The 27836-nt window shown below is 26.6% G+C and overlaps 2 protein-coding genes and 1 long non-coding RNA gene across 3 annotated transcripts in view; all 3 read right to left on the bottom strand.

Moving 5' to 3' along the window:
• The window catches only part of LOC145742107 (E3 ubiquitin-protein ligase rnf213-alpha-like), a 32338-nt gene extending 15435 nt beyond the window's left edge, over positions 1-16903 (bottom strand). The window contains exons 1-54 of the mRNA XM_082559866.1: positions 16778-16903; positions 16164-16301; positions 15871-16033; positions 15385-15550; positions 14754-14913; positions 14287-14445; positions 13817-13967; positions 13453-13627; positions 13219-13296; positions 13033-13065; positions 12670-12729; positions 12540-12599; positions 12286-12330; positions 12037-12199; positions 11402-11539; positions 11148-11310; positions 10871-10994; positions 10395-10454; positions 10112-10180; positions 9936-9995; positions 9749-9811; positions 9627-9659; positions 9468-9506; positions 9214-9300; positions 8811-8969; positions 8577-8660; positions 8369-8461; positions 8225-8308; positions 7993-8079; positions 7757-7840; positions 7246-7320; positions 7053-7133; positions 6822-6965; positions 6539-6625; positions 5980-6043; positions 5728-5841; positions 5484-5601; positions 5236-5402; positions 4761-5023; positions 4352-4611; positions 3992-4177; positions 3682-3889; positions 3432-3517; positions 3138-3312; positions 2883-3020; positions 2671-2769; positions 2467-2598; positions 2160-2343; positions 1340-1512; positions 1139-1265; positions 884-1062; positions 657-813; positions 334-590; positions 75-237 (exon numbers count right to left, since the gene is read on the bottom strand). Coding sequence (XP_082415992.1) covers positions 75-237; positions 334-590; positions 657-813; positions 884-1062; positions 1139-1265; positions 1340-1512; positions 2160-2343; positions 2467-2598; positions 2671-2769; positions 2883-3020; positions 3138-3312; positions 3432-3517; positions 3682-3889; positions 3992-4177; positions 4352-4611; positions 4761-5023; positions 5236-5402; positions 5484-5601; positions 5728-5841; positions 5980-6043; positions 6539-6625; positions 6822-6965; positions 7053-7133; positions 7246-7320; positions 7757-7840; positions 7993-8079; positions 8225-8308; positions 8369-8461; positions 8577-8660; positions 8811-8969; positions 9214-9300; positions 9468-9506; positions 9627-9659; positions 9749-9811; positions 9936-9995; positions 10112-10180; positions 10395-10454; positions 10871-10994; positions 11148-11310; positions 11402-11539; positions 12037-12199; positions 12286-12330; positions 12540-12599; positions 12670-12729; positions 13033-13065; positions 13219-13296; positions 13453-13627; positions 13817-13967; positions 14287-14445; positions 14754-14913; positions 15385-15550; positions 15871-16033; positions 16164-16301; positions 16778-16892 — 6730 coding nt within the window. The 5' untranslated portion in view covers positions 16893-16903. The remainder of the gene's footprint in view (positions 1-74; positions 238-333; positions 591-656; positions 814-883; positions 1063-1138; positions 1266-1339; positions 1513-2159; positions 2344-2466; positions 2599-2670; positions 2770-2882; positions 3021-3137; positions 3313-3431; positions 3518-3681; positions 3890-3991; positions 4178-4351; positions 4612-4760; positions 5024-5235; positions 5403-5483; positions 5602-5727; positions 5842-5979; positions 6044-6538; positions 6626-6821; positions 6966-7052; positions 7134-7245; positions 7321-7756; positions 7841-7992; positions 8080-8224; positions 8309-8368; positions 8462-8576; positions 8661-8810; positions 8970-9213; positions 9301-9467; positions 9507-9626; positions 9660-9748; positions 9812-9935; positions 9996-10111; positions 10181-10394; positions 10455-10870; positions 10995-11147; positions 11311-11401; positions 11540-12036; positions 12200-12285; positions 12331-12539; positions 12600-12669; positions 12730-13032; positions 13066-13218; positions 13297-13452; positions 13628-13816; positions 13968-14286; positions 14446-14753; positions 14914-15384; positions 15551-15870; positions 16034-16163; positions 16302-16777) is intronic.
• A 632-nt stretch (positions 16904-17535) lies between these two features.
• On the bottom strand, positions 17536-25346 carry LOC145743146 (E3 ubiquitin-protein ligase rnf213-alpha-like). Its single transcript, XM_082561054.1, has 19 exons — positions 25211-25346; positions 24810-24960; positions 24457-24634; positions 23774-23869; positions 23447-23510; positions 21833-23240; positions 21589-21745; positions 21288-21463; positions 21015-21157; positions 20843-20942; positions 20624-20741; positions 20235-20440; positions 19982-20147; positions 19698-19742; positions 19532-19609; positions 19275-19391; positions 18830-19031; positions 18489-18618; positions 17536-18153 (listed from the first exon to the last, which is right to left on the bottom strand). Exons 2-19 carry the CDS (start codon positions 24935-24937, stop codon positions 18006-18008), a joined length of 3660 nt encoding a protein of 1219 aa, XP_082417180.1. The 5' UTR covers positions 24938-24960; positions 25211-25346; the 3' UTR covers positions 17536-18005.
• A 647-nt stretch (positions 25347-25993) lies between these two features.
• On the bottom strand, positions 25994-26648 carry LOC145743149 (uncharacterized). The gene is made up of 3 exons (XR_014280986.1): positions 26491-26648; positions 26224-26338; positions 25994-26162 (listed from the first exon to the last, which is right to left on the bottom strand). It is a non-coding gene; the product is annotated as an uncharacterized LOC145743149 (long non-coding RNA).
• Between the last annotated feature and the right edge of the window lie 1188 nt (positions 26649-27836).

The raw sequence follows: 27836 nt of genomic DNA, 5'->3' as shown, positions 1-27836 counted from the left end.
TTAATTCTTAATAACGAACTGATATTTTTAAATATTTTCTGGGTTTATTCTATTTAAAGAAAATTATACTTTACTTTTCATGTTCTCTCGTAGCCAATTAAGCAGTTCTTTTTCTTGTAAAAATGTTTCTAAGGCATTTGACATTGCAGGAGAAACTTCCTTTAACTTTTTTGTAGTTGAAACAAGTTTTTCTGTAATCGTCTTAAGAGTGTAACCATGGTCCTTTGATTCCATATCCTGTAACATTAATAATCATATTACTACCGTTTGTTTATCTATTTACACAAAAACATATGAACATTTTATGATTCAATTTAAAAAAAGAATACATACTAAAGGAACTTCAAGTACACAAAAGTTTCCCTTCAAGTCAAGTTTTGTTTGAATTCTATGCACAACTTTTGCAGCAGTGATGTTGCTTTTTAAATGAAAATAGCTATTTATTTGTCGAAGTCGTTCTTTTAAAAATGTAGTTTTTTTTCCAGTTACATTGAAGTAAATATGCAAAAGTGTTTCAAGTTCTGGCTTAATTATTTCAAAATTATCAAGAGTTTCAAATATTTGCTTCATTGTTTGAAAGGACAATGTTCCTAAATATTAATTTGTTAGAGATATTATAAAAAGTTGAAAAATTAAACACAAAATATAATACATACCATTATTAATGTCATCTACATGTTTAGCAACAGCCATCATTGTAGGAATCCAAAAATAGTCCATCACATCATTGATTGTCAGCACAACTTCTTTATTTATTTTCTCAGGTGGTTGAATGGATTTCAAAACATTTCTAACCACTTGGCTGTCGATGGCCTAAATTTTATAAAAAGTAGAACTTGGGTTTCTGTTTTTTATTTACAGACTTTTGATTTTAATAACTGACCTTTGTATTTTTTATTTGTGAAATTACAACTTGATATTGTTGAGGAACATCAAAGAAAGTGACAACAGGATTAACCTGTGGATCATGTCTACACTTAACCAATTTATTAAGAGCAGTATCCTGAATTTTTTCAGATACTTTGTTTCCCAGCAAGGCTTTACGCACTTTCAGTTTTATATCTAAAATATCAAGTAAAATTTATAATCGAAAAGCTTAACAAGCAAAATTAGTAAACAAATAATATAATTTACTTACTTTTTTCGATGAAATCACAAACCGAAAGAAATGATAAAATATCACTTTTCGTTTCATAGAAAGCATTAATTTCACTTATTCGTAAATCAAGGAATTTTTCAAAGTAGTTATCAACAGAAGAGCCAAACTGAAATCAACAAAAAAATTAGGTTAAATATTTAATCTAAACACCTTTTATCGATAAATTGAAACCATACATACAATTGCCTTGTAAACTTCAACAAATGCCTTCTTTGCTGTCATAACGATTTGTAAATCATCAACTGATATTTTCCCTGAATATATTATCTTTTGTAGATCTTCCATTCCATCCTTTACCTCTGTTAGTTGGATTGTTGTTTTTTCCTTAAGATTATTTAAAATGTTTTGATCGCCTGAAAAAAATTATTAAAGATTAACGGCCTGTTATTGATAGCTAAGCTTTTTTATTTTTGGTATATCTAAGTAAATTCTATGTCCTACTTTGTATTGATATTATTTTTTTTTACATTTTAAAACTTAAAGGCTAACCAATATGGCCAGCAGCCTACATACAATAAATTTGAAAAATATGAACCAACTGATTTCTGTTAGATATAAATCCTACCAATCTTATCTAATATTGTAATAGTGGCAATGGTTTTAAAGTTAAATTTTCCAAACCAAAGCCTTGCTTTGTTTTTTACTAGGTAACTGTTTAATATAAAAATACAAAGCTTAACAATCATAATTTTAAAAAAATTTAGACTTTTTCTAAACTGTTTGTGTTTCGTATTAATGTTGATGGTATATCAAAACATACAACCAATTAGAAATTAGAAAAAAACAGGATAATTTTTTTTATAACTTAAAAAAATTTTGCAAATACAACTAATAGGCATTTCTAAAAGCTACACTGCCAAAGCAAACTTTTACAACTCCTAAAGGTTTATCACTAAAATCAGCCTTATTTTAAAAATATAAATATAAATTTTTTTTTAACAACCCACCAAGGTTTTTATTAAATAAATGGTATAAATAATATGTCCTAATAATAACTTACATAGTATTTTAAGTATTGTTGCAGCAGGTTTCCAGGTAGAAATAAGTTGTAGAATTCGAAATAGTTTATTGTTGTGAGTTAAAATTATGTGTTTCCACTGCTTAGAGAAAAACTTTCTGCAAATCTTGGACATGTTCGGTGCATTAAAAATGTTGCTATCAATCCACTGGGCAAATCTACTACCCTATTAATAAAAAAAAGCAAATCTACTACCCTATCAATTTAAGCTTTTATAACTTTTCGTGAGCAGTTATATTATTTAAGTAAAAAAAATCAGGATTAAATTTGATTTAAAAAATAATTTTACCCTTTGCGATTCTTTGTCAAAAAGATTTATAACAACATTTGAGAAACATTCAGAAACTCTTTCATTCGGTTTAAAAACTTCCAAGTCTTTTGCATAAAACTCAAGCAAATCATTTAACTTAGTTTGATATTTCTAAACAAAATAAAAATATTTTTACTTTTCAGTTATTTTTCTGAAAAAAAATTTGTTAAAACCTCCACTAACCTTATATATAAACTCTTGGATAAAATGCATTAAATTCTGAGTCCACATTGTAGTAAAATCATCTTGAAACCAAACTCTTGTTATTAGTGCATTCCACAACTGTTATAATGTGTATATAAATATTTTACACATGTGAGGTCATAATTTTTTACTGGTATTGGTAAAACTGAATTTTAAGTTAGTTTGTATACAAGTTGTACATAAATATATACTTGAATTGTTTGTAGACCAATGTTTTGATAAAATGGCATCTCTTCAAAAATCTTCTGAAATGTTTTTATAAGAGATCGATATATATCCTGAATTACCTCTTTCAATTTTTGTGTTTGTGAAATATCTTTCTTAAAATTCTAGTCACAAAAAAAATTAACAAAGTTAAAATCAAAACTAATAACCACCTTATATTTTTAATTACATTCAACCAACTATTTCTATAACCATTTAATATTTTTTACAATAAAATGTACCTGGGCAATATAATGAGAATTTTCCAAAATGCAATCAATCCATTGTAAAGTGTATGAAATAAAACCACTGTTTGTTTCAACATCATGTTTTAAATGAAAATAAACATTGTTCAATATAACATTTACTTTTTTTGAGTATGCAAGTAAAGTTTTGGCTGATTTTTCTATATTTTCACTGCAATATATAATTTGGTAATATAATTTAAAAGTTCCAAAAAAAACTTTTTAAAAACTGTCAAAATAAAACTACATATTGCTAAAGTAAAAAAACAACACACTGTCACAGCAACTTACTTATGCAGTTTAATTTCCTCCAACTGTTCTCGAAGATATACAAAAAAATAATTTGTAATTTTAACAAATACTTCCTCGGTGATGGGCTAAAACAAATGAAGCACAATTTAGAAAAAAATAAGTTTTTCTGATTTTTCATTTAAATTGTATAACTTTAAACTTTTTTAAAATTCATTACCTAAAAAGTTTTTCGAAAAGATATAATTAATAAATGAATGACAATACACCTATATTCAGAACATTGCATTACCTCTGTTTGTTGTATTTTTGCAAGTTGTACCCACATATATTCAATTTTTTTAAAAATCCCCCTATCATCAAATATTTTTCTTAGAGATGGATAGTCACACAACATTGTCGTAACCGACTCAAGACTTAACATATCTTGATAATAACTTTTTATTGATGGAAATCTTAACAGCATAGTGCATACTTTTGGTGCCATTTCTATAATGGCTCTGTGGAACATTTGTATAGCAGTAAATATTAAAAAACTTAACCCCAAAAATTTAAATCAAAAGCTAAATAATCATAGACCACAGTATGCCTAAGCTACTTACTTTTGGTTTTGCTTTGACTTAAATTTTTTTTCATTATTTTCAGAAATACGAAATCCAGGTGCATGTTCTAATTCAGAAGGTGTTTTTCGCACTAATGAGTACAGTGGAAGAACAAGAACAATTTCAGGTACTTCATTTAACTTTCTTAGACATTTTTCAAATATCTCAACCGGTTTGTTTTGATAACTAAAATTTAAAAAATTATTGTTAAAATGTGCCGATTCTGTATAAGTTACTAAATTTAAAAGCATCAATTATAATGCACATAATACATTTTTTTGAACTTTATGTTACCAATTTATGAATAAATGTACTTGATAAAATATGTAAACTAAAATTAACAATCTTAAATCCACTTACTTTTGTTTGTATGGCCAATTGCTAAAAAAGATGTTGAAATTTTTTTCAATTTGAACTTGTGCATCTTCGTCAATATCATTCAAGCTCAAACAATTACAAATCTCAGCTTTGGTTGTTTTGTCATCATAGGAAACACTATTATATTCCATTAAACACAACACTACCATCATTCCCAAAATACGTTTGCAATTCGACTTCATTGATTTATTTTTTACTTTATCTTCACTTATTTGATGAATAAATGGTGTTAAACATGAAGCCTAAAACAAAGTTAACTTAAAACAAACTTGTTTCTACAAATGTCACATTATTACAACCTTAAGTTAAAAAAAAAACTTTTAATAACAATATATATTACAAATTTTGTTTGAATAGTAATTGTTCAGATTAATCAAATTAATAATCTTACCTTTGATTTTATATAAGATACATTTGCATCATCAAAGTAATGTTCCTGGATAATTTTTATCCCACTATTCGCAGCTTTAAACCAGCTAGCTAAACTTACAATATAAAAGCATAGGGGCATTCCAAAATCACCAACTTCAAGTTGAATTAAATTAAATGGTGGAAGAAACTGTGGAAAGATATTTTGAGCCACCGCTTCATATTGCTTTATTTTCATTTCTTTCATCTGAATAACATCCAGAGACATGAAATATTCAACTTGATCTAAAAACATGCAGTTTTTTTATATTAATGCAACAATATTACAACAATTACACACAAAACCCTTATTAAGTGTTGTTATGGAATTTTTTTTAAACATGTTCACATAATTCTAATAAAATGTATTTTTATATTAAAAGTTTGCTAATATAAACAATATCTATTTTTTAACTTTTATTTTTTTTTAATATTGCTAACACACAAGCACAACTTACCATACTGTATTGTAATCTTTCGGTTACGAATTCCATTATAGTAATCATATTTGGAAGGTAGAAACTCCCAGTACAATTCATTTGTTGTGATGTCTCGAATTAAATATTTATAAATAAAATTCCGTCGTGTTTTTTCCAAATCCATTATAAACGTGAACTGTTTTCTCCTATAATTACAAATGTTTTTAAGTTTAATAGATTTGTATGTGTAAAATATAAAAAATAAAAATAAAAATAAACAGGCTTACACTGGACATAAAAACATAGGATAAGCCATGACTTCCTTAACATCATATAAACATAATTCCTGGTTGTTGTCAAACATCTGAGTATCAAGAATAGCTTGAAATTCGACTATGATTTTTCCTGAAAAAATTATTTTATAGGCATAAATTAAAGTGCAATTTATCTGTGTAACATTAAAGTATTATAGAATAATTCCATTTGTAAGCAAGCTTACTATAGCATAGCAACTCTATTTATCATTCTTACCTTTTGAAGAAATTCTATCAAAATTTGAGTTAGTGTTTGAGGCAATATCCTTAGACTCTTGTCTTATAATTTTAATCTTTTTTTGTTGAGGAGGTTTTGAAGTTTGGGATTTACCTGTATGTACTATTTGTTGATATACATAACACTACTTTTAAAACAATTAAGATAATAACTAGGCTAGTATAAATTAAATTATTTGTAATAAAAAAACCATGAAAATTTATAAGTTGAAAATACACAACAAATAAAAACCTTTTGCTTTATCTGCATAAGAAACCTTTTCCGAATTTTCAATTTCTCTTTTGCGTTCCAAAGTCTTTAAAAAAATACTCAAGTTACCTTAGATCTTTTACATTTTATAAAGTTAATTTTGTAACCCATTTTTTTACAAAGAGATCATGCAGCCTAAAGGTTAATATTGGTTATTATAGGTTATTATTTAGTCATAATAGTTTTTCTACCTTGCTCGGGGACAGTATTATTATCTATAGTGATAAAGTAGTTTTCAGGTTTTAAAGTTGCAAAAATCACAAATAATTTTTTTGCAGAAAAGAATCTTGCATAAATAAAAAAATTTCAGTTAAGCATTAGTTTGTAGCAAAAACATTTATGTCACATGACTCGGGACAAGAGTTAAAAAATTTTCCTTTTTGTGATGTTTGCAAAAACTTTAACCTGTATATCTTAAAAATAACTCTATATTATATCCTTAAGCAATTTAAAAAATGTCAATGTAAGTAAAAAATAAACCTTGCAGCATTGATTCCATTCAAAATTATTTTATATTTATTATACCATACAAAAAACCTACTTTTTTTACACCATTATTGTTTGAAAAATGATCTTCTTTTAGCTGAACAGCCTTATCACTATTGGTGTTTTGAGTATTGTCAGGAACCTTAAAAGAGTTTTTTGACTTTGTTTAAATACAGATAATAAAAAGCAAATACACAAATTTAACAATATTTTTTTCACAAAAGAAGCAGATTTATGTAATAAAAAACTTGTTAACTTTGCAAAAAGTTGGTAATTTTGTAAAAAATTCTGTTAAAAAAAACTTTTTTTGTTTTAAAATTGTTTAATTTAAAACAAACCTGTTGTGTTTTTTTATTTTCATTTTCCTTTGATTTTGATCTTGTGTTTGCTGAAGGTCCAGAATTTTCTTCAACATTTTCTTTTAATAAAAAATTCGGTTCCAGTAACTCAGATTTTTTAACTTGTACCTCATCAACTTGCTTCTATAATTTAAATATTAATATTAAAAACATATAAATTATACTAATCAATTTTAGTGTTTAAAAATTAATATATGTTAAGCTATTTACTTTTAGTTCAATTTTCTTGGTTTCTAATATTGCAAGCTTAATTTGATGATCTTTTAATTGATTTGCTGTTGTTTCTTGTAACTAACATTTAAAAAATAGTTATAACTTTTGCAAGGTAAATACTGTAAAAATTGTAATATCTTCCAGATAATACATAAGTTAATCACTTTAACTCACAAATTTAAAAACAAACCTTTAACAATTTATTGTTGATTTTTGCTCTTTCTTGGACATTTTTTAATTCATTTTCCAGTTTTAAAACCATCGACTTAAAAGTAATAAAAATTAAGTCTAAGATTATATGTTTAAAATAATTCGAACCATTGTTAAACCTAATCAATAGATAGTTATCGATGTTAAATTAAAATTTTCATAGATCGAAACTAAATTGCATTTGGTAATAACTAACATATTTAAAATGTATAAAAAATATAATTTAATTTTTTCGACCAGTTAAGCCATTAAATTTTAACTTGCATGTGTAGGCAATTTTTTAGTAAGCTATTTTTTCAATAATTTGCATGCACTAGCAGTGATAAAACGCAGTAGGTTTGGGAGAAGTAATAAAGCAAAAAAAACGTTTTTTGTTGCTTTTATCACTTAACAAACCAAAGCCACATTTTTTACCAGCCCTTTTCTACCACATTATGTTTCTACCACATTATATTTTACGTCAATTTTTTTTTAAATTTGTTATTTGTTACTTTAGTTTGTTCTTCCTCAATGGCAGTAACTTCTAAATTATTAATAAGTTCTCCCAATTTCTCTTCTACAGTATCAAAATTTGTCTACACAAAAAAAAGATGAAAATTTATACAAAATATTTTTTAATAAATGTTTGACAACCGCAATTGCTTGTTGTCAACAAGTTGTTGTCAACAAGGTGTGATAACCTAGTTATTTATATATATTTAATTTATTTCATTATAATATACAATACCTTGAATTCCTCGCTTGAAAAACTATTGGCCATTTTAAATTCCTTTTTCAAAGCATCTCGTCGCTCATAAAGTTCCTTCATTTCACCCTTTATATTAATATTTAAAAACTTCAATTATCCTGTAACCTTTGCATTTTTGCAAAAAAAATTAAATGTAATATAAAAAGTTCTATGTATTGTCCAAGGCTAAATAAAACAAAAATACTTCTAAAAGTGAAATAGAATGCACTACCTCAATTTTGTTTAGTTCTTCTCCTTTAAGTAAAGCACTTTTTTTTGTTTCAGCCAATTTAGTTTCAACTTTATTTAGTTTAGCCTATAAAAAGCAATAAAAAATTAACATTTTTATAATTACTTAGTTATATTTTATAAATACCTCAAATATTGGTTTTAAAGTTTCATCTTCATTGTATGTTTGAAGTGAATTTAAATACAGCTCTGTCTCAATAACCAATCCCTTGGAACATTCCTAAAAATATCACAAAAGTCAGCACAATAATTACTCAAACACTTTATTTATAAAATACTTTAACTATATTACTAGTGAAACAATATTTAAAACAAATGCTAATTTTTTTATTTACTTTTATTTCGATGATTTTTTTCTCTTCATACGTTTTTGTTTGAAGCAACTTTTCTATTTGGTTTTCTATTTCAGTTATTTCAACCTTAAAACAAAATTTAATAAAAATATTTAAGAACTAAAAATTACTTTGTGTATGAAAAACTCAACAATTTAAAAAAGTTAATTTTTAAATAAAAATGTGAAGAAGTTTACATTGGCATATTTATTAACATTTTAATACAGAATAACTTACTTGAATAGAATCAACATTGATCTTTTCTTTAGTGATGGCAGAATTTTTCTTCTCAGCATTGCTTGTCTGAGAATGAAGTTCTACATAAGTTGAACTTGTTTGAATGTTTAAAGGATCAGATTGCAATGGATCAAGTGTCCCTGGAGGTAAACCTTGCCCCTATAATCATTTACACAGTTATGATTAGGCTAATAATACAAACATACTATTTTTCTATAATTTATATTAAATAGATTTACTTTTAAAAATGATTATACTAAATTGTATACTAAATTGTCATTTATTTAAGTCTACAAGTTTAAACAGATATTAAAATATTTAGTACCTATTTTATATATAATTTAATTTAAATTTTAGAAATGTGTACATATAATTAAATATAAAATATTGAAAGACAACTTACAAAAACATTTTCTGTATCATATGAAGGTAACCGAGGGTAGATAGCACCGCAAGTGACAGGAATGGCTTTTTGATATGGCTCGGAAACCTTGATAAATTATTTTTATCTTTTAATCATATTATTGACCCAGCAAGATGATAGTATAATAAAATTTCACAAGAGTATATGACGTTTTAAAATTTAACTTTAAACAACTTAGTTTAGTTTAAAAAAAACAAGTTCTTGTCTTATCAACAAACAAAATTTTGACTTACGTCATTTTGCTCATTTTCCAAATGATCTATTTCCTCTTGCTAAAATTAATCAAAAATCATTTAGGTTATTTAAAGTTCTTACTCAATTCAGTACCAACACTAAAAGATTGTTGTTATTCGTTTTTTTGCTAAATACATGCAGCTAACATAAAATATTACCTTAACAATATCAAAGCTTTCATCTTTAGCTGTCTGCAAATAATAAAAAAACTAATTATTAAAAAAAAAATCATAGTAGATTTTTCCAATAAAGATTTATTAAAAAGGCAAACTAGTTTTACCCTTGAGCCTGGTCCAATATTAGGTAAATCCCCAGACGACATATCAGGGGCTGTGTCCATTTCCTAAATATATAAATGGGGATAAACTAAGTTATTTAGCTTTAACGAAAACTTGTTTATGTTTGTAACATATACATCGAGCAGGGTTTTATTTTTTTAAATTTTAAATAAATAGCCATGTTTTTACCTCAGGTTCAGAATTTTGTTTTGTTTGTTCAGAGTCATGTGATGGTTCACATTCCATTCTCTGTAACAAATAAAACTAAGACTAGTAAGCTGAAAATAACTCTAGTCAAACAAAATACTGAAAGTTACAAAAGTTTTGACTATAATATTATAATAAACATACTGTATAAATATTACCTCTTGATAATTATTTTTCGGTGTTATCATCTGGTTGTTATCATCAGGTTTGTCGACAACTTTACTTTTCTAAAATTAAAACAAATTTTTAAACATTTTAATTTGTAAATTTAAATAAAAGCCAATGATATAAAGTTTTTTTGGGATCATTTTTATGGCAAGTAAAATAAAAGATGGCAATACAAAATTCCACTGGAAGTGCAATTAATAAACAAAAATTAATTAAGTTCAGATTTCCTAAATTTGATTTAGATTTAAAAATTATGTAGATGTTAAATTTTACTTTAGAAGGTTTTGAGTTTATCGGATCCAAATTATTTCCATTTCCTTTTCTTGGAGGTCCCTAAAAACATTTAAGAAAATTAATTTGATCAATTTAAAAACAAATAGTTTTAAAACATAACATAAAAAAACAGATAAATGGACATACTTCTTTTTTAACAACTATTGTTATAAATCTATAGTCAAACAAAAAACTAGAACTTTATTGGGTTAATTGAACCAAAGCAAACAATGACGTTGTGCAAGACTTTGGGTAAATATTTAATGTTTAAGTTAAACCAATAAAAACTAGAATTTTGTTTAAGGCAATTTTTTACAACATACAATAATAAATCAGGTTCACTATAATTTAAAAAAATTTTAATTTTATAAAAACAAGTACCACAACTTTAACACACTTAAAGAATGAGTAAAACATTATTTTAACTTTATTTTTTTATTTTTAGTTAACAAATTCAACAGAAACAAAACACTTACAGACTGGGGTTTATTTGTAGTTAGAAATCTTTCGATATTATTCTCAAATTGAAACAAGTAATTGTCTCCCCATGACATCGCTGTTGTCAAAATCCATAAAAACCAGTTTCTCTTTTTCATTTCACTACAAAACATAATAAAAATTTTTTTTTATTACAAAACAGTTAAATAAAATTTTGATATGACGTATGTAGTTGAATGTAGTTGAAAAAACCCAAGTTGAATTCGTACCAATGACTAAAAACAAAACTGAACATAAATATTTGGTTATAAATACCTTTTAGAATTAGAAACCACAATATTCATGTCCTCAGCGATTGTAATTACATTAAGTTTGTGTTGTTCAATATTTTCCCAATTGTTAAACAATTTTCTTAATATTTGACCATTCTTGTGTGAAAATAACCATCTTTCCAGGACAAAGGTAAGTTGCGAGTTATCTTTAATAAAAACAAACATTGTCATGTATTTCACACTATTAAAATAAAGATTGTTAATACTTTAAATAATACTTATAGTTTTAATACCTACCAAGTATTTTAATTGCTTTAACAAAATCTTTTTTCCAATTATCTTGAGCATTTCGTTTTAAACCATCTGCAAGTTTCTTCATCAACGATAAGGTATCATCAGTTTTGCGAATTTTATGAAAATGACTTTTGTACTGAGCTGCATTAGATACATTTACAATATTAGTTAAAAATTGTGCTAAAAATCTAAGAAAAAAATTTTGTAGTGCTCTTGAGTAAAACCTTTTTTACTTAAGTATAATACATTTTGCTAAAACCACAAATTAATTATTAAATATTTTAAAAATGTAACACTTTACAGCATGAGGTTTGTAAGTAAGTCCCCACTTTTTTAAGTTGTGGGTTATTTTAATAAGGAGCTATAAATGGCATTAACTTTTGTCAAACTTAAAGCAATTGTCAGATTTTTTATTGATGAAAGATTTTAAAAATATCCCAAACTCCACAAGGCAACTTAACACTCTGTTGGACTAACAGATGTTACTCAGTGTAGGGCCTGTGAAGTTACCCTACAATCATCAAAGAAAAAATACATACAAAAATAACTCAATTTATAAAAAAAAACACATTCAAATAAATTTTAAATATGTTGTTACGTAACATGAAAATATATTTATAAAAATTTATATTAATTACTTCTAGATAGATGGTGGAGTCTAGTAAGTTCATGAGCAATTCTTTTCACTTGTCCACTTGTCAGCAAATTTCCTAACATAGTAATCAAACAAACCAGTTTGTCTTCAATTTCAACTGCATGCAAGAAAAGAGAAGAGGTAGAATCAGCATCAGAGGCAAAACTCTGAAAAATAAATTATTTAAATTCCATTTTTCAAATATGCATATTAAATTTTTATAAAATCGTTATAAATCAAATTAAAAAATAACCTGACTGTCTTCATCCGATGAATAACTTTTAACTGAGATGTTTTCCTAAAAAAAATTAATAATTGCCTATTACCCAGTTAGATATCATTTGTACTCATGATATTAAACAAAACCAGTTAAGCAATTTATTATAGCAAATTATTGCCCAAGTGTTGTGATCAATTTAACATAAATAATACTATTAGTAAATAAGAACAAAAAATGCCCAAAACAAACCTAATAGTTTTGTTAGCCTAACTAATTTAAACAGTTACCTCTTTAATAGATGGAGCAAGTTTGTTAGAAGAAGGCTGCTGCACAACCACATTTTCATCCTGTTATAATACAGAGAAAAGGGGTATAAAGAGGAATACAGTTTAATAAAATAAAATAAATAGTATTTACCATCGGTTGTGGTTGCGGCAAAGATTGATCATTTTCAGAATTGAAGTCAAATGAACCAGCCTAAAATTAATGTTTAAATAGTCATTTAGTTTATTAAAAGCATAATTTAAATAACATTTGTTTATGAAAGTGAAACTAACTTTTTATTAAAAAAAATAACTTAGTTTTAAAAAATATCCTCTTAAAATACATCTTAATAAAAAATATCTGTTGAATTATTGCCACAAAAAAGAATTAATTATCGAAATAAAAAAGTAAAATGACCACAGTATATCAAACAGATATAGACTAAAGTATAGGATAAGTAAAGGCCTATTAAGTAAATGAGACAATATATAATATTATATATAAATTTAAACTTACTTCTATTTGTTGAGTGGAACCATTACTGTTATCCTAAATATAATTATTAAGAATAATTACAAGGAGTAGAAAAATAAATAATTAATTTAAGAAAGTAAATACAACTAGTGCTTTAAATTCTATGCTATATTAAATATATAATACCCATACAACATTTTTTTTAATTTATTTTTAGTTAATAATTGCCTGATAACTTCGTTGTTGTCCTCGGGTTTCATTGAAAGAAGGAAGTGAACTGTTTGTACTGTGGTTGCCAACAATAACCTAAATTTTTAATATTGTACAGGAGTATTAGCATAATATAATAGCTTCTACTGCTTAACTTTAAAAATAGATTAATTTTAGGAAAATTAAAAACAATTTTCATGTTAATACAATAAATAAAGTATATTGGCATAATATTTTGTATTTAAAAGCTACCATGGGTAAAGTAGTGTATGGTCTTTCGGTAAATCTATCCTCATACAATAAAGTTGCTGTGGGATCATTTAAACTAGATTGTAGTGTTTTAACAAATCCTTGCAAACTTTGATCATCTAATTTTACAGCAATTGACAACATATAAAGAAGCCAATCTGTATGTTTTGGTTTTTTACTGAAAATAAAAAACAGTTTTTAAAATACTGCTTTAAACATTAAAAAAATATTTTGTGTAATTAAACAACAATTAATACTCGAGTTCACAGTAAAAAAGTAAATTGTTGTTTTTTTACCAATCTTTGTCTTTTTAACAATAAAAAAAAAAAAAATAATAAAGTATTTAACAAACACAATACAATATTACCTTTCATCAAACATAGGTAACTGTTGCATAGCAACTTGAGTTACAATATCTCGTTTTTGTTTAAAGAGTTCCCAATTTTGACAAAGGTAGCAAAGCAAAGAATTGTTTGAAATTAAACACCGTGACATCAGTTCATATAACACAGCTACGTCTAAATACAAGTTAATTTAAGGTTTATACATCGTCAATTATCTGTGACTCTTGTAATATAACTTGAATACAGCATTATGTATCATAAGATTTAATAATTATAAAAAAACTAAAAGCTTACAAAAAAAAATATTTGCAATACAATTGACGCTTTAAATAAATTAAATATTATATTTCAAAATATAAAATCAAGTTAATAATTTCAATCTACAACAAATTATGTATAAAAAACAGATGGTACATATGTAGTAAATAATCAACTATATTCAAATAGTGATCAGGTATAAACAATTGATACAAAATAACTAATTTTTACAAACTTTTTTTTATAGCTTTCAAAAAATCGTTTTCCCAATTTTTTTTTACATTAAGTTTTAAACTTTCCAAAAGTTTAAACATTAAACCAGGTTCAGTTAGCCTTGGAGATAAACCTGTTGATTTGTCACCCTCATTTGAAAGTTTGAACCTCTTGTGTTGGCCTTAAATGTAAACATTTTTTATAATTTTTCTTAAACTTTCTGATATAAAATCAAATAAACTTAAGTAAAAAACAAACACTTCTTAATATTAAAAATCCCATATTGTAAATTTTGATTGACAACATTTCTTATAAGTAAAAAATTTAGTATAAAAATTACAAAAACATTATTTTACCAATAACAACCAATTTTTTATTAATTCCCCTTGACGAATTTCTACGAAAAAAAAGATTCTTTTGAGAATACGTCCATTAGGTAAAATGGTTTTCGCTAGTATCAACAGGTATCCAAAAAATATAGATACCTACCTTTAGAAATATGTTTGTCATTGTACAGATCGTTCGCTAAATTTCTTATTTGTTCATCAGTCAAAATATCGGACAACATTGGACATAAAGGTTCCAATTTGGTTTCAACTGATTTGTAGTTGGTTCCTGGCATTACAATATCTCCTGGTAGTAATGATGACTAAACAAAATAATATGTGTGTGATAGTTTGTGTGAATTGTGCTACAGAACACTTAATTAATGTTCCTGTTTGTTACAATATGTTTAAGTTTATTCGTTAATTTATTGTGATAAAGTTTACAGCATAAAATTCAGTAACCCTTTAATACATTTGCTACATAAAATGGCACCTTAACTAATCTGTCACATCACTGATTAATGTCTTAATTATTTACACTAGTCAATAGCCCGCCCTGCAGATGGCGTTTTAACTGTAATAATATAATACAAATCTATACTTTTGCTCACACTAACTTACAGGTGCACACAGTTTTATTTATTTTGTAGGTGTATAAATAGAACATATTTATATATATATTTTATGCTGCAAACTTCACATGTACAGATGATACAGAGTTAAAACTAAATTATTTAAACAGTAATTCAAGTACCATTTAAAATTCATAAATAAAAAAACTAATTTTATATCACCTGAGATGACATGATTGAATCAAAATCAGAGTTGTCTTCAGAATGAACGGGTGAAAGAGCAGATTTCATCGTTTCAACGAAGTTTGAGACCGTTTCAGAATCAAGTTCACTTTTAGCAACATAATTACAAATGTGTAAAAGAATTTTCTTGCTATCCAACTCTTTTCTGCAAAGGAATAATAGCTAATTGACCTCTAGTTTTTGCATGTAAAATGTTATCTAAATTCTTGCAATAACTTCTTTAAACTGAATCATGATGTAATAGCAATGCATCTTCTGGCTAATATCAGAAAATGTCTAATTTCTACACTCGCAATAATTTTACGTCATGAGTATTACAACATACCATCATAAAAAAATATAAACTTAATTAAAAATGCATAGTTATATTTATTATTTAAATTTATGTTACAAATTTGTCCATAATTTCGAATTCTACAAGATTGCAGTTCCTAAAATGTACCTAAAAAAATTGTAAAAACTTACTTTTTCAACATAAAGTTAGCAGAATTTTTCAAAACAACTTGATTTTTCGATTCATTTAAGGAATGCCAGGATTTTAAAATCCATAATAGATTTAAGTTGTCGGGTTCAAAAGCTTTCTCAGTTATGATTACAACCTTTCTTGGATTAGAATCTTTTTTTTCACCTTGATAATTTACCCAAATCATTTTTATTAACTTTAAATAATAAAAATATTTCCTAAAATATAATTTTTCTTAAAAAGCCAAAATTCAGATTACTGCTGTTAAATCAATATTCTAAACTGAAATACTTACTCCTAAATGTTGATTGAACCAAAGTTTTAAAAGAAATATTCCACATCGACTTAGATTCTTTTTTTATTGCTTTAAAGAGTTGAAGGATTTTTTGATCAAGTTTTGAATTGATTAACCCCTTTATTTGTTTCGCATCAGCTGCACACAATGTGTTTTAAAATAATCTTTTTAGCTTTACCAAAAAAACCTTTGCCCAAGCTCATTTGGTTATACTGGCAGTACGATGTACTGATTTCCCACTTGCTTTACTACATGAGGTCCAAGGTTCAATTCTTACCATGTAAAAAGCAATTAGCAGTTTAATTATCGGTAAGTTATAATCACTAATATGCCAAACTAACAAAGCCAACTCAAGACTGGGTCAGCATAACAAATCTTACTCTATGTTTAGCCAACTGCTAAATCATTGTTGGATTACCAGGCTTTATATCGTTTATAGTCTTTTACTTAGGGTCGCTGCAGCATAGGAGCAGTAAGAATCCATCCCAGGAACTTATGTATTAAAGCCAAATGTCCGGTCAGTATTCACTACGCCACGCTGCCGGTAAATTTGTAATTATGATAACAAATACCTTATAAACAGACAACTATAAACAATTTTTTTGTTAACTTACCATCTGTGATGCATTTTGATTTCTTAAGCCCATCTGCCAATTTATTTAAGCAATTGGAAGTCAAACCAGTGGAAAAAACAGGAACTAACAAATCCAAAATATCTTTATCTTCCATTTTTTTCACATTTTTAATAACTTCAAACTTATAAAAATAAAACAGATTATCTGCAAAAAGTAACACTTGGTTAGGATACTTCAGAATAACTCCATTGACGTTGCATATCCTGACACAACAATGTGAAATAATAAGCTTGAATAAATGGGCAAATAAGTTCCTCATTCTAATTTAACCAGTGTAATTTTTCCAGAATGAGGAACCGAAATTTGCTGTATAAGGAGAAAGAAGAACTTGTTTGTCCAACCCAAAAGTAAAAAAGGCAAAGTCTTGTTTGTTTATTATAGATGTCAAAGTTCAACAGTTACAGTTAGATGCACAATTTTGCAAATTAATATCATTGCGTCGGGAATTCCCCACACGGGTATTTTTATAAATTTTTAGTACAAAAGTAAAATGCACTAAAACGCCATTTTACCAAAAATCAAATATTTCCTATTTAACCCCTTTTACTTTAATGTTTTTGAGATTTCGGTTTTCCTTGAAATGTTTTCGGTAATATGAACTAATTTCATTTGCAACAACAAGTGCGAATCACTGACGTAACAATGATGTGACACATTTTAATTCAAATGAAGAAATGTTTTATTAATAATTTATTTTAATTTGCACATGAGCAATTTAAAAAAAGCATGAATTATAAAGGAAGTTTAACATATTAAAAATCTGAGCATATTTACATTTATTTAAGAAACAAAAAAATCACTTTTTTGGAACTTACGTAATCTTAAAACATCATTATATTGGCCTCTTTAATAACACATAATATAAGAAGCTATTACATAATTTAAAACATTAATGCTAATTAAAAATGGAAATTTATAACAAAAAATACAAGTTGAATTTTATAATGCTATCGCTAATAAACTAATGTCAATTAACTTTTGGCAACGTACAATATCACACAAAATCGTACCTACTATTGATTACATCAAAAAATTAATATATACAATATTGCCAGTGTCATCCTAATATGATACAAGACACACAGAAAAATAATGCTTAAAATCAGAAAATTAAATCACTTCAAATTTGCTAAAAACTATTTACATGGAACATTATAAACTACTTTAAAATCTACATAGTTTACAAAAAAATCACAATTTAAAATTATTAAATAGCTTGAACTTGAATGGAAAGACTAAATACATGAACAGCATGTTTGTACAATATTTCTTCTAGTAGTTTCTTGCACCAAGAATGATCTAAATCTTCGTTGTCGTATTTCTGTTCAAGGTAGGCCAGCAAGACATGGGATAAACTAAAAAATGGTGGATTGTAATATTATTTGCATTTTTTTTTAATTCTTAATATTTTAATCCTAAAAATTTTAACACTAAAGAAGGTAGATGTGAAAACAGAGCTAGCTAAACAATGTTATATTAATTTAGAAAAATGTTATTTAAACAATTCAGTTTTAAAAGTAATTACTACTGAAAACAAGCAAGGCCATTTTTTAAATTTTTATTAAACTTTAAAACTAATTTATTAACATATATATGTGTGTTTCAATAAAATCTTTATACATGTTTCAAAAAAACAATGGTGCAAATTGAATAATAGCAAAGAATAACTTTATTTAAATAATTTGAATACCTCCAGTCAATATTTGATTCTGGTCCAAGCATAAGAACAGCATTAAGTTCAAACTGTAATCGTTGAATGTTCATTTCCGAAAGGTTTTGACGAAGTTCAGTTACTAACTCCTCACCCTTAATATCCTCAGCTAAATCGATCAATGTTAAAATATGAATTGCAAACATGATTTAATTATTAGGTTACATTGTAACCTATAAAACTTAGGATAAAAAATGTGTAACAACTAGCCTTAACTTTGCAATTGCAAACAACAATAATAAGTTTAGCTTTACAGAAATACTGCAGTACAAACCAAAAATTACTTAGTCATACATCAATATAAATATATAATTATTTACCCTCAGCTAAAATGTTTTGAAATGGATTCTGTCCATTTCTAAATAATCTAAGTGCTCTGTGCCACGAAAGTCGTTCAAACAATGACAAACAATGTTTGATTTGTGAAGTTTTCGGAATAAGAAAATTGTTTGATTCATCACTAGGAAGCATAATAACTTTCTCTGCATAATCACAAATACCCTGCCCTGCTTCACCACCAAGCTAAAACAACAAACATTTAATCCAGAAATAATAAAGAATGTTGTAAATAACACCACATATACTACAAAAACTGGCAGCAAAACTTGAAATGACAGCATAACTTAAGGCAGTTGTAACGTAGATGCAAAAGGTGTTAAACCGAAATAAAAGAATAATAACACAAAATACTAATTAATTTAATACAATAATATTTCACAATACCCTAATAATGACCACACGACTGATTAAAAGATTTAGAAATACCTTTGCCAGAAATTGAATCACCAAAGTTAGTGTTCTGACAGCCTCACAAATATCAGCAGTTCGTCCCCTTTCAGCATTTTCGTCAATCATGGTACACATTCTTTGTGGTAATTGAATCTGTGTAAAAATGGGTTTACAACATTATTGTTTTTAAAAAAAATACATAATTAATTCAACATGGTCCTTTTGAGCTACTATTTTTGCAAAATTTTTTATAATTCAATAAAATTCTTCTTAATTTTTTTTTAATAAAATACCTGTTCGACCAAACTGTTTATTGTTTTCCATTCATTTCGTAAGCCCATGTCTTGTGGATATTTCATCATTGGAATGCTCTAAACAAATTTAGCAAATTCAAATATCAATATAATTTGTTCACTTTTTTAAATTAAAAAAAAATTACTTAATTAAACGACTTAATACCTTAATATTAATGATGGTTTTTCTTAAAATAAATTTCTCCACAATCTAAAAAATAATGAATAGTATACATTATTTGACATGAAAAAGCAAAGCAAAATATAGAAACAGAAACACAGTACTAATAATAGAGCTTAAAGAAAACCTACTCAAAACAAAATTTTTAAAAACCCAAGATTTTCATAATTACAAAAATTTTTCTTTTAATCATGCTGAAATTAGGTTTGTAACAGCATCGAAACAATAACACACATAAAAAAAGAAGTTAATCTAGGTCGAAAATTAACCTTTTTTTCAAGCAAGCCAATATTGTAAGTGATTCCAGTAACTCCTTTGTTACCAGCAGTTGCTTCATATTGAGAGTTGGCTAATACTATCGGCATCAAATCTCTTTCTTCCTCAATACAAACCAGATTTTCCCTACCTACTTTCATCACATCACTTAACTCAAACCTTTAATAAGACAAATATAAACAATTTATAACAAATAATTACTAATATATTTTACATTCAAAAATATGTATATTACAAATTAATTACCTTGGTTTAGGAACAATGTTGTCTCTGCAGTTTGCAAGAAGATTGTTCTGAATATTAATTAAATATTCCATAAGAACAAGACCACAGCACCCTCTCCCCCTGTTGTTAGGCAAACACATCGATATTGGGCTGTTCAAAGTCATGTTTTCTTTAAAAAAATCTTTGTTTGTGTTGTACATATCTTTTTTTTCCAGAATATGATGAATCTTTACAACAACATTCTTATTATATATTAAAATGAACTTAATATATTCCATACAAAAAATAAAAGTTTCATTTAGTTGACATTATTTTCTTATGTTAAATAAAAGATCATAGAGAAAGTTGATTTTAAAATTTAATAATATGGATTTTATCTGCGCATAAACCTGTATAGAAACTTAAATAACCTGATTCCAAATAGTGATGTAAATGCCCAATTTATCTTGTAATAAATTTTCATCTTCCAACAAAAAGTCATTAAGCGTGATTCTATCAGAATCAGACATATCTATTCGTTGAGTGTATCTGTTAATAAATATTTTGAAGTGTTAAAGGTGCCTTAAACTTTTATTATCTTACAACAAATTTTATGTTAAACTTTACTTTCTCTTTAGTCCCTGTTTTACCTTGTTATTAAGGTTAATTGAACATGGGCAATGTCTTCAATATATTGAACATAATTTAAGTTTTCTATCTCCAAAAGTGGTTTCAAAACACTTCCCCCCCCTGATAACACAATATCAGAAATATAAAAATTTTAATATATATAAACTTAACAAACCCCCAATATTATTTTACCTCCAGCTTTTGCATCTACAGCCTCCAACTTTTGCCTAAGATGTTGCATGTCAATGTTGACTTTATATTTCCACAAGTTTGGATGATCCCAGGGCACTAGTCCATCTCTTACTGGCACTTCTTCATTTAGCTCAAAAACCAATCTGGGTTGTAACAAAATTTTTAAAATGTTTAAAAATATATGACTAATAGACAATTCTTTACTTAAATAAATAAAAAATAATTGGCAAACTGTTAAAAATAAAAAAAAATGTTATAAAATATACAGAAAACCTTTGAAGGGGTTCTTCAGCAAGTTTTCCAGCCTTGATCAAAGCATTTTGACTTTCTTGAATAATTTTTTCAGTGTCTTTAAAAACCAATGAAAGAAACGTTTTTTGAAACATTTCTTCCCAGTTATCTCTGTTTTTCATACTTGCCAATGAATATTTTATATGTTCTGGATTTGCCTAAAACAATTATATTCAGATAAAGTTATTTCAAGACATTTTTCCTGTAAAATATTTTTTTATAAAATTTAATTTTAGTTTAACATATTTTAATTATTTGCTTATAGCTGAGGACTAATATTTACCTGTAATGTTCTAATTTTATGCAAAATTTGATGCACAATAATAAGAGTGTCATCAAAACTCTTTCCCAGAATTGTTTCAAGATTGGTTAAATCTTTAACAAGATGTCTTAGTAGAAATTGAATAACTTCAGCTTGATCACCATTTATTTTTAGAATTCTAAAAAAAGAAAAAGTTGTTTGAAACAGGCCAAACACGAGTTTAAGCCACAACCAAATGCAAAACACATCAGAACTTGATAACTACCTGTTTAAGTTATTGTTTTGTTGTGCATTAAGTAAGAAAGAGGCATGCAAACATATTCTGATTGCACAAACTGATAACTTTGTCAATTTTCGCTCAGGTGCAACTGTTGTTTTAGTTGAGTCTTCCAACAGGTAACCAGCTTGAGAAGCTTCAGTTAAATCACCAACTCTATTTCCTTCATGAAGCAACCCATACTTTCGACCACCTATCCTACATTTACATTCAGGACATATTCCAGCTTCGACTGGGGTTGCACTTTGACCAATAAAATAGACATGGTTGTTAGGACACATGTATGCCTTTGGAGAGGCATTGTAACTGAATTCTTGTTTTAAAACATCCTGTACTTCAAAGAAACTGGATTGTGGCATGGTGGGAAGAAACATGTTTGGTATTTGGCTGGGATCTACAATAATTTGTGAGAAAAATTTTGGTAACCCGTCTTTGTTGTAAAAGGCAATTCCTGCCATGGAAATAAGTTCAACAACTTTATAGTGTAAGTTTGCAGTTGCATTAAATGGTTGGTAAACATTTAGTTCACCTTTTGAAATGTCCTCAAATAATTGTTGATTGATTTTTCCTGGCTGGTTTAATTGAAGATGGTGATATATGTATTTCTTAGCTTCCATTTTTAATTGATTTGTTACATTACCATGAACACACCATGCAGATAGAGCCAGAGCAATTTGAATTAGACTGTCAATAGATTGCTGAATTAAATGAATAAGTTTTAGAACAAGTCCTGGTAAGTCATCTTCTGATGCAATACCAAGAAAAAGTGATTTCGCTTGTGTATAAATATCTCCAATTAAAATAAACAAATCAGATCGTCGATAAAGATTTGAGTCATCAGCATCTTCAGGTGGAAGCAAGTTTTCAGGAACAAGACATTTTCTGTAGTTTTCATTGTTTAAAAGAAAATCAAAATCACCAACACCGTGCCTTCGACATAAACACTTAATCAAATATTGTTGAACAATAAGATACTTTCCTTTTTTGCAAAACATACAGAGGCGATTTATCAAAAGTTCCATATTTTGGTGATCTTCAAAGTTTTTCGGTTTGTTTTTAGCCATAGCTTTCATGCATTTAAGACATTCTCTTGTAACAAACTGCAACTTTGCACAAATATCCAGGTGTTGAACTTGGTTGAAATTTCTTGTATTTTTCATTAGTTCTTGACATTCTTCAAATATATGGAGTGCAAATTCAGCATTAACTGTATATTCAACAGAATTCCAGCCCAAATGAAGTTCATTATTGAGATTATCTTGAATACATTGAATGTAGACCCCCATTAAAACAGTTTTGTCCTGAACATCTCCCATTGATTGAAAATGGTGGTTGAGTTGGGTTTGTACTTGCTCAGGATTGCAATGAAGTAAAAATTGTAAACTATGTGACCATGCTGCATAAATTCAATAATGTTTAAAACTGCAACCAATTAACACTGTGTGGTGTAAAAAAACTTTTATGTTAAGGTCTTAAAGTTAACTATTCTACATTAAGAAAAAGGAAGAGTAAAAAAGAACTTGAAATGTTTAATTAAATCTTTGTGATCTTTATTTAAATTATTATTGTTATTTGGACCAATGGTCACTTTTATTTACATACCTGGACTACTGACAAAGTTCCCGTAACAAATTGATTGAAAAAAATCATCCCATCTTTCGAAATTCTTAAAAGGATACATATATATTTTATCCTAAGTAAACTGATAATGTAATAAAACTTATACTACTGAAGCTAGAAACAAAAACAAATAATAAACAGTATAATAGAATTCATGTTGTATTAAAACTGACAAAAACATTAACTGACAAACTCGGGGTGAACATTGTCATTTAACATAAATAAAAAATTAATATAAAATTAAAATGCTTATAATGTTACAATAAACTCAATCGAAAATGTTATTGAATATTCTATCAACTAACTTACATCAGCATGACTTGAATCAAAACTAGATAAAGGTTGATTTTTGTGAAGTAAAGCACCACAATCTGCCGGAGTGGCTCTCTGATATGATGCATTTTCCTAAAGACAAATATAAGTCAACATAAGTTAAAGACTTATGATCATAAGGCATTTATTCTTTTTAAAATGTTAAAATTTTTTTTAAATACCAATAAATTTAGTAAAAATAAAATATATTTTTTGTTTATTAAATGACAGAGTCATGTTATGACTTTTTTAAACACTATAACAAATAAATTTGTTAAACAATTTAATAACTCTGATCAAACAACATACAGAAAATGTAAATCAACGGCTAAAACCTATAAATGCCTTATGATGTATTAACCAATATTAAAGCAAAAACCCATAAATGCCTTATGGTACAATAAAAAACCTTAAAAAATAATATTTACTACTTATTAAATTTATTTGTTCTTGTTATTTTTAAAATCCTTAAGTTTTTAAAAGTCAGCAAAGTACAAATAATGTAGTTAACTTAGTAATATTTGTGAAGCCTAAAAGCTTAAACTAGAGGTAAAAACATCTACAGTAAATAATAAATGTGTAAAAGCAAATAGGCTTTTTATACTTAGACTTTTGTTCAAAATCTAACAAAAAGAAAAATTTGTATCAGAAAAAACTTTGTTCAATCAAAACTTTGTTACCCTCGATGATGCAACAAAAACTTCATTTGTAATAATATCAGGGTAAGTCATCGTTGTAAAATCAAAATTTTTATTGAATCTAGTTTGTAAATCTGTTCCAAACTTTTTGAAACTTTCTATATCTTGTAATGCAATTGTAATAATACGAAACAGCCAACGTTCATTGTGTGTTCTATCACTAAAAATATAAACTTTTTTAATGACTTTAGATTAAAATTTTAATTTGCGTTGCAATATGTCATAACTAAAAAAGTTTGGTAATATACGAAACCATAAAATGAAAAAAATTGGTAAAAGTTTATAATTCATTAAATTAAAGTGAATTAAGAAAAATACAGTTAATTTAAAAGTACCTTTCTGTTAACATAGGAAACTGTTGCTTAGCAATTCGTGTTACAAAATCTTGGTTTTGTTTGAGAAGTTCCCAATTTTGACAAAGGTAGTAAGACAAAGAATCGTTTGAAATTAAACACCGTGACATGAGCTTATACAACACAGCTACTTCTAAATACAAGTCAATTTAAAGCCTTCAATTATGTTTCAATAATCTTATCAAACCCAAGTTGCAGAGCTATACCACTCCTAAGTTCAACATTAATTAACATTTCTGAAGTAATCAAAAGTAAAAATAAACAACAAGATTTTTGATTTAAAATTAAAAACCAATAAGTTCAATGTATATTTAAACCACCTAGTAGACAGGTTTAACATATACATACAAAAATGATTCACAAACGGGAGTAATTTTAAATACCTTATCCATTTATAGCTTCTAGAATATCATTTTCCCAATTTTTCTTTGCATTAAATTTTAAACTTTCAAAAAGTTTTAGAATCAAACCCGGCCCAGTAATTGTTGGAAATGAACTTGTTAAATTTTCATCTTTCTTTAACTCTTTATGTTGTTCTACAAAATATTTATATTATTTTTAACTGGTGTTTGATTTTTTGCTTGTTAAATATCAAAATTGTAGAAATTATAAAAAATGTAACCTTTTTACCCACACATACCACTTAAAATAACTTTTTCTACCTTTGGGAATATGATTGGTTTTGTAAAGATGATCAACCACAATTCTAATTTGTTTATCGGTCAAAATATCGGACAACATTGAACATAAAGGTCCCAATTTAGATTCAACTGATTCATAATAGCTTCTCGACATTTCTAATTCTCTTAGTGACTAAAAATTAAAAATGTTGTTAAAAAATTATTTGCATACAAATTTGATCCTACTAACTAGTGACTAAATACCAAAAAAAAACTTTCTTAAATTCTTAAATTTAATTTAACTCTTAAATATTAAAAAATCTAATAACAAATACAGGATTATCCTCAGATTGAAATGGTGAAATAGCAGATTTCATCGTCTCAATTAAGTTTAAGACTCTTTCAGAATCAAGTTCACTTTTAGCAACATAATTACAAATATGTAAAAGAATTTTTCTGCTGTCCAATTTCTTTCTAAAAACACATAAAAAATAAATATCTACCTAATAAAATTTCAATTTGTAATTATATAGTAGTTACCTAAAAACTATTCCTAGCTGGAAAGCACAATGTTTTAAAGCAGCTTGATTTTTCTGATCATTTAATAAATGCCAGGATTTTAATATCCACAAAAATTTTGTGCAATCAGGTTCAAAAGCTTTTTCAGTTATTGCTGCAACTTCTTCACACAAAAAGTGCTCATCATTACCAGGATCTAAAAAAAAGTTGAAACTTTGTACTTATTAAAAAATTACAAATTTTCAAACAACTTTTACTTATGCATGTTGTATGCCCAGCCAGCTTTACAATGTGCTTTTATTGCTACAAAAAGTCGATTGATTTTTTGTATTAGATCATCTTTGCTAAATATTTTTACTTCATTGGCATCATCTTAAAACAAAAATTTAATTAAATATTTTTAAATTTATCTTATTTACTGTAAATAATACAATGCTGTTTAAAGAGTACAACAACTATCAATACACAAGTTTCTTTAAAATTTTCTCATAAATTACAATTATAAATATTATAAAAAAATTTACCATGTGTAATGCATCTTGATTTTTTAAGACCTTCTGTAAGATTCTCTAAACATTCAAGATTTAAGCCTGTTGCAAAAACAGGAACCAGCAAATCTAGAATTTCGTTATCTTCCATCTTTGTCCCATTTTTGACAAACAACTTTTTTAACAAAAACATGTTTTTCTATTATCCTGAAAATATACAAAGTTTCTAAATGTTATTAACAAAGGCATTTTATAGCTAATATAAATAAATAACATTCATTTGTTTGGTGACCATGCCCTTATATAAAATCTTTGTCGAAACATTAATAATTATCGCAAGTTTTAAATCATTAAATTAATTTTGCTATTTTTCCCCGTCTCATTATCGTAATATTTATTATATATCTTATTATTCACTGTCATTTTGCAAAAAAAATAAATAAAAAAAAGCTTCGTCCCGCGTCCACCTTAGCCCATGGATTTTATTTTAAAACGCGTAATAAAATTACGCCAAAATATTAGTTTTTGCGTAGTAACTGACGATATTGAAGATGTTTTTTTAAGTAAAATATGCACAAACCATTTTTTTTAAACAAATATGGTGCAAAATCGTGTTGTTATTAAGGTACAGTGTTAATTTTTTTGATTTACACTCTAAAATTTAAGAAATTAAATATTTAAAATCAGGCAACAATATGGTACGTGAATTGTCAACCAGCCGTATTTTGCAACAAAATGACTCAATCCAAAGCGATATTTAAAACAAAAAAGGCACAATGTATGTATTTTTTAATTTGTCATTGTCAAAAAATATGTTGACACTTAATTGCCGTGTTAACTTTTAAAATTCGGCCGGTAAAACTTGCAAAAAATATATTAAAAACACGCGCTTTTAAGCGATGAGGTTACTGTATTTTCCATACGTCGGATTTTCGCGCTATCACGACTTATTTTTTACAAGTTAATGACTATTTAATTTACCTGTTTGCACATCTGGGCGATATCAAAGCCTTACTGCCACAAACGTTGCAATGTACAGTACAATACGCAATTCGTTCCCCGACTTTTTTCGCGAAAAAAACAAACCAAAAACTCACGTTACTTTTGTCGTATTAAAGCGCGCTTCTTTAAAGCGTTTTTTTACCAATTTCGTGGCATCAATCCAAAACAAAGTAAAATAAATATTAGCATATAAAGGTAAATTATTTTATGAAAAATTAATAATAAAATAATTAATTTTCTTTAAATATTTTTTTAAATACCAAAATGTTTTTCGCAAAATACGCCACTATAAAGCTTGTTTTTGCTAATTTTTGGGCATCAATTTGAAAAGATGACACTGAAAGTGGCTAATAACATTGTTTTGCTTATTATTAATAAAA

Source organism: Corella eumyota, chromosome 2 (genome assembly GCF_963082875.1).
Source record: "Corella eumyota chromosome 2, kaCorEumy4.1, whole genome shotgun sequence".
In the NCBI taxonomy this organism is placed as follows: Eukaryota; Metazoa; Chordata; class Ascidiacea; order Phlebobranchia; family Corellidae; genus Corella; species Corella eumyota.
Note: the sequence above shows the minus strand (reverse complement) of the source record. Positions and strands in the feature narration are given on the sequence as shown.

What these genes read in the sequence shown, in the direction of transcription:
- LOC145743146 (XM_082561054.1), bottom strand. Translation starts at nt 24,937, where the DNA reads ATGTCACGGTGTTTAATTTCAAACGATTCTTTGTCTTACTACCTTTGT. An exon ending in TTGATTCAAGTCATGCTGAT is followed by an intron (nt 23,511 to 23,773) that starts GTAAGTTAGTTG and finishes TATCCTTTTAAG; the next exon opens with AATTTCGAAAGATGGGATGA. An exon ending in TCAAAACATTTTAGCTGAGG is followed by an intron (nt 18,619 to 18,829) that starts GTAAATAATTAT and finishes TGATCGATTTAG; the next exon opens with CTGAGGATATTAAGGGTGAG.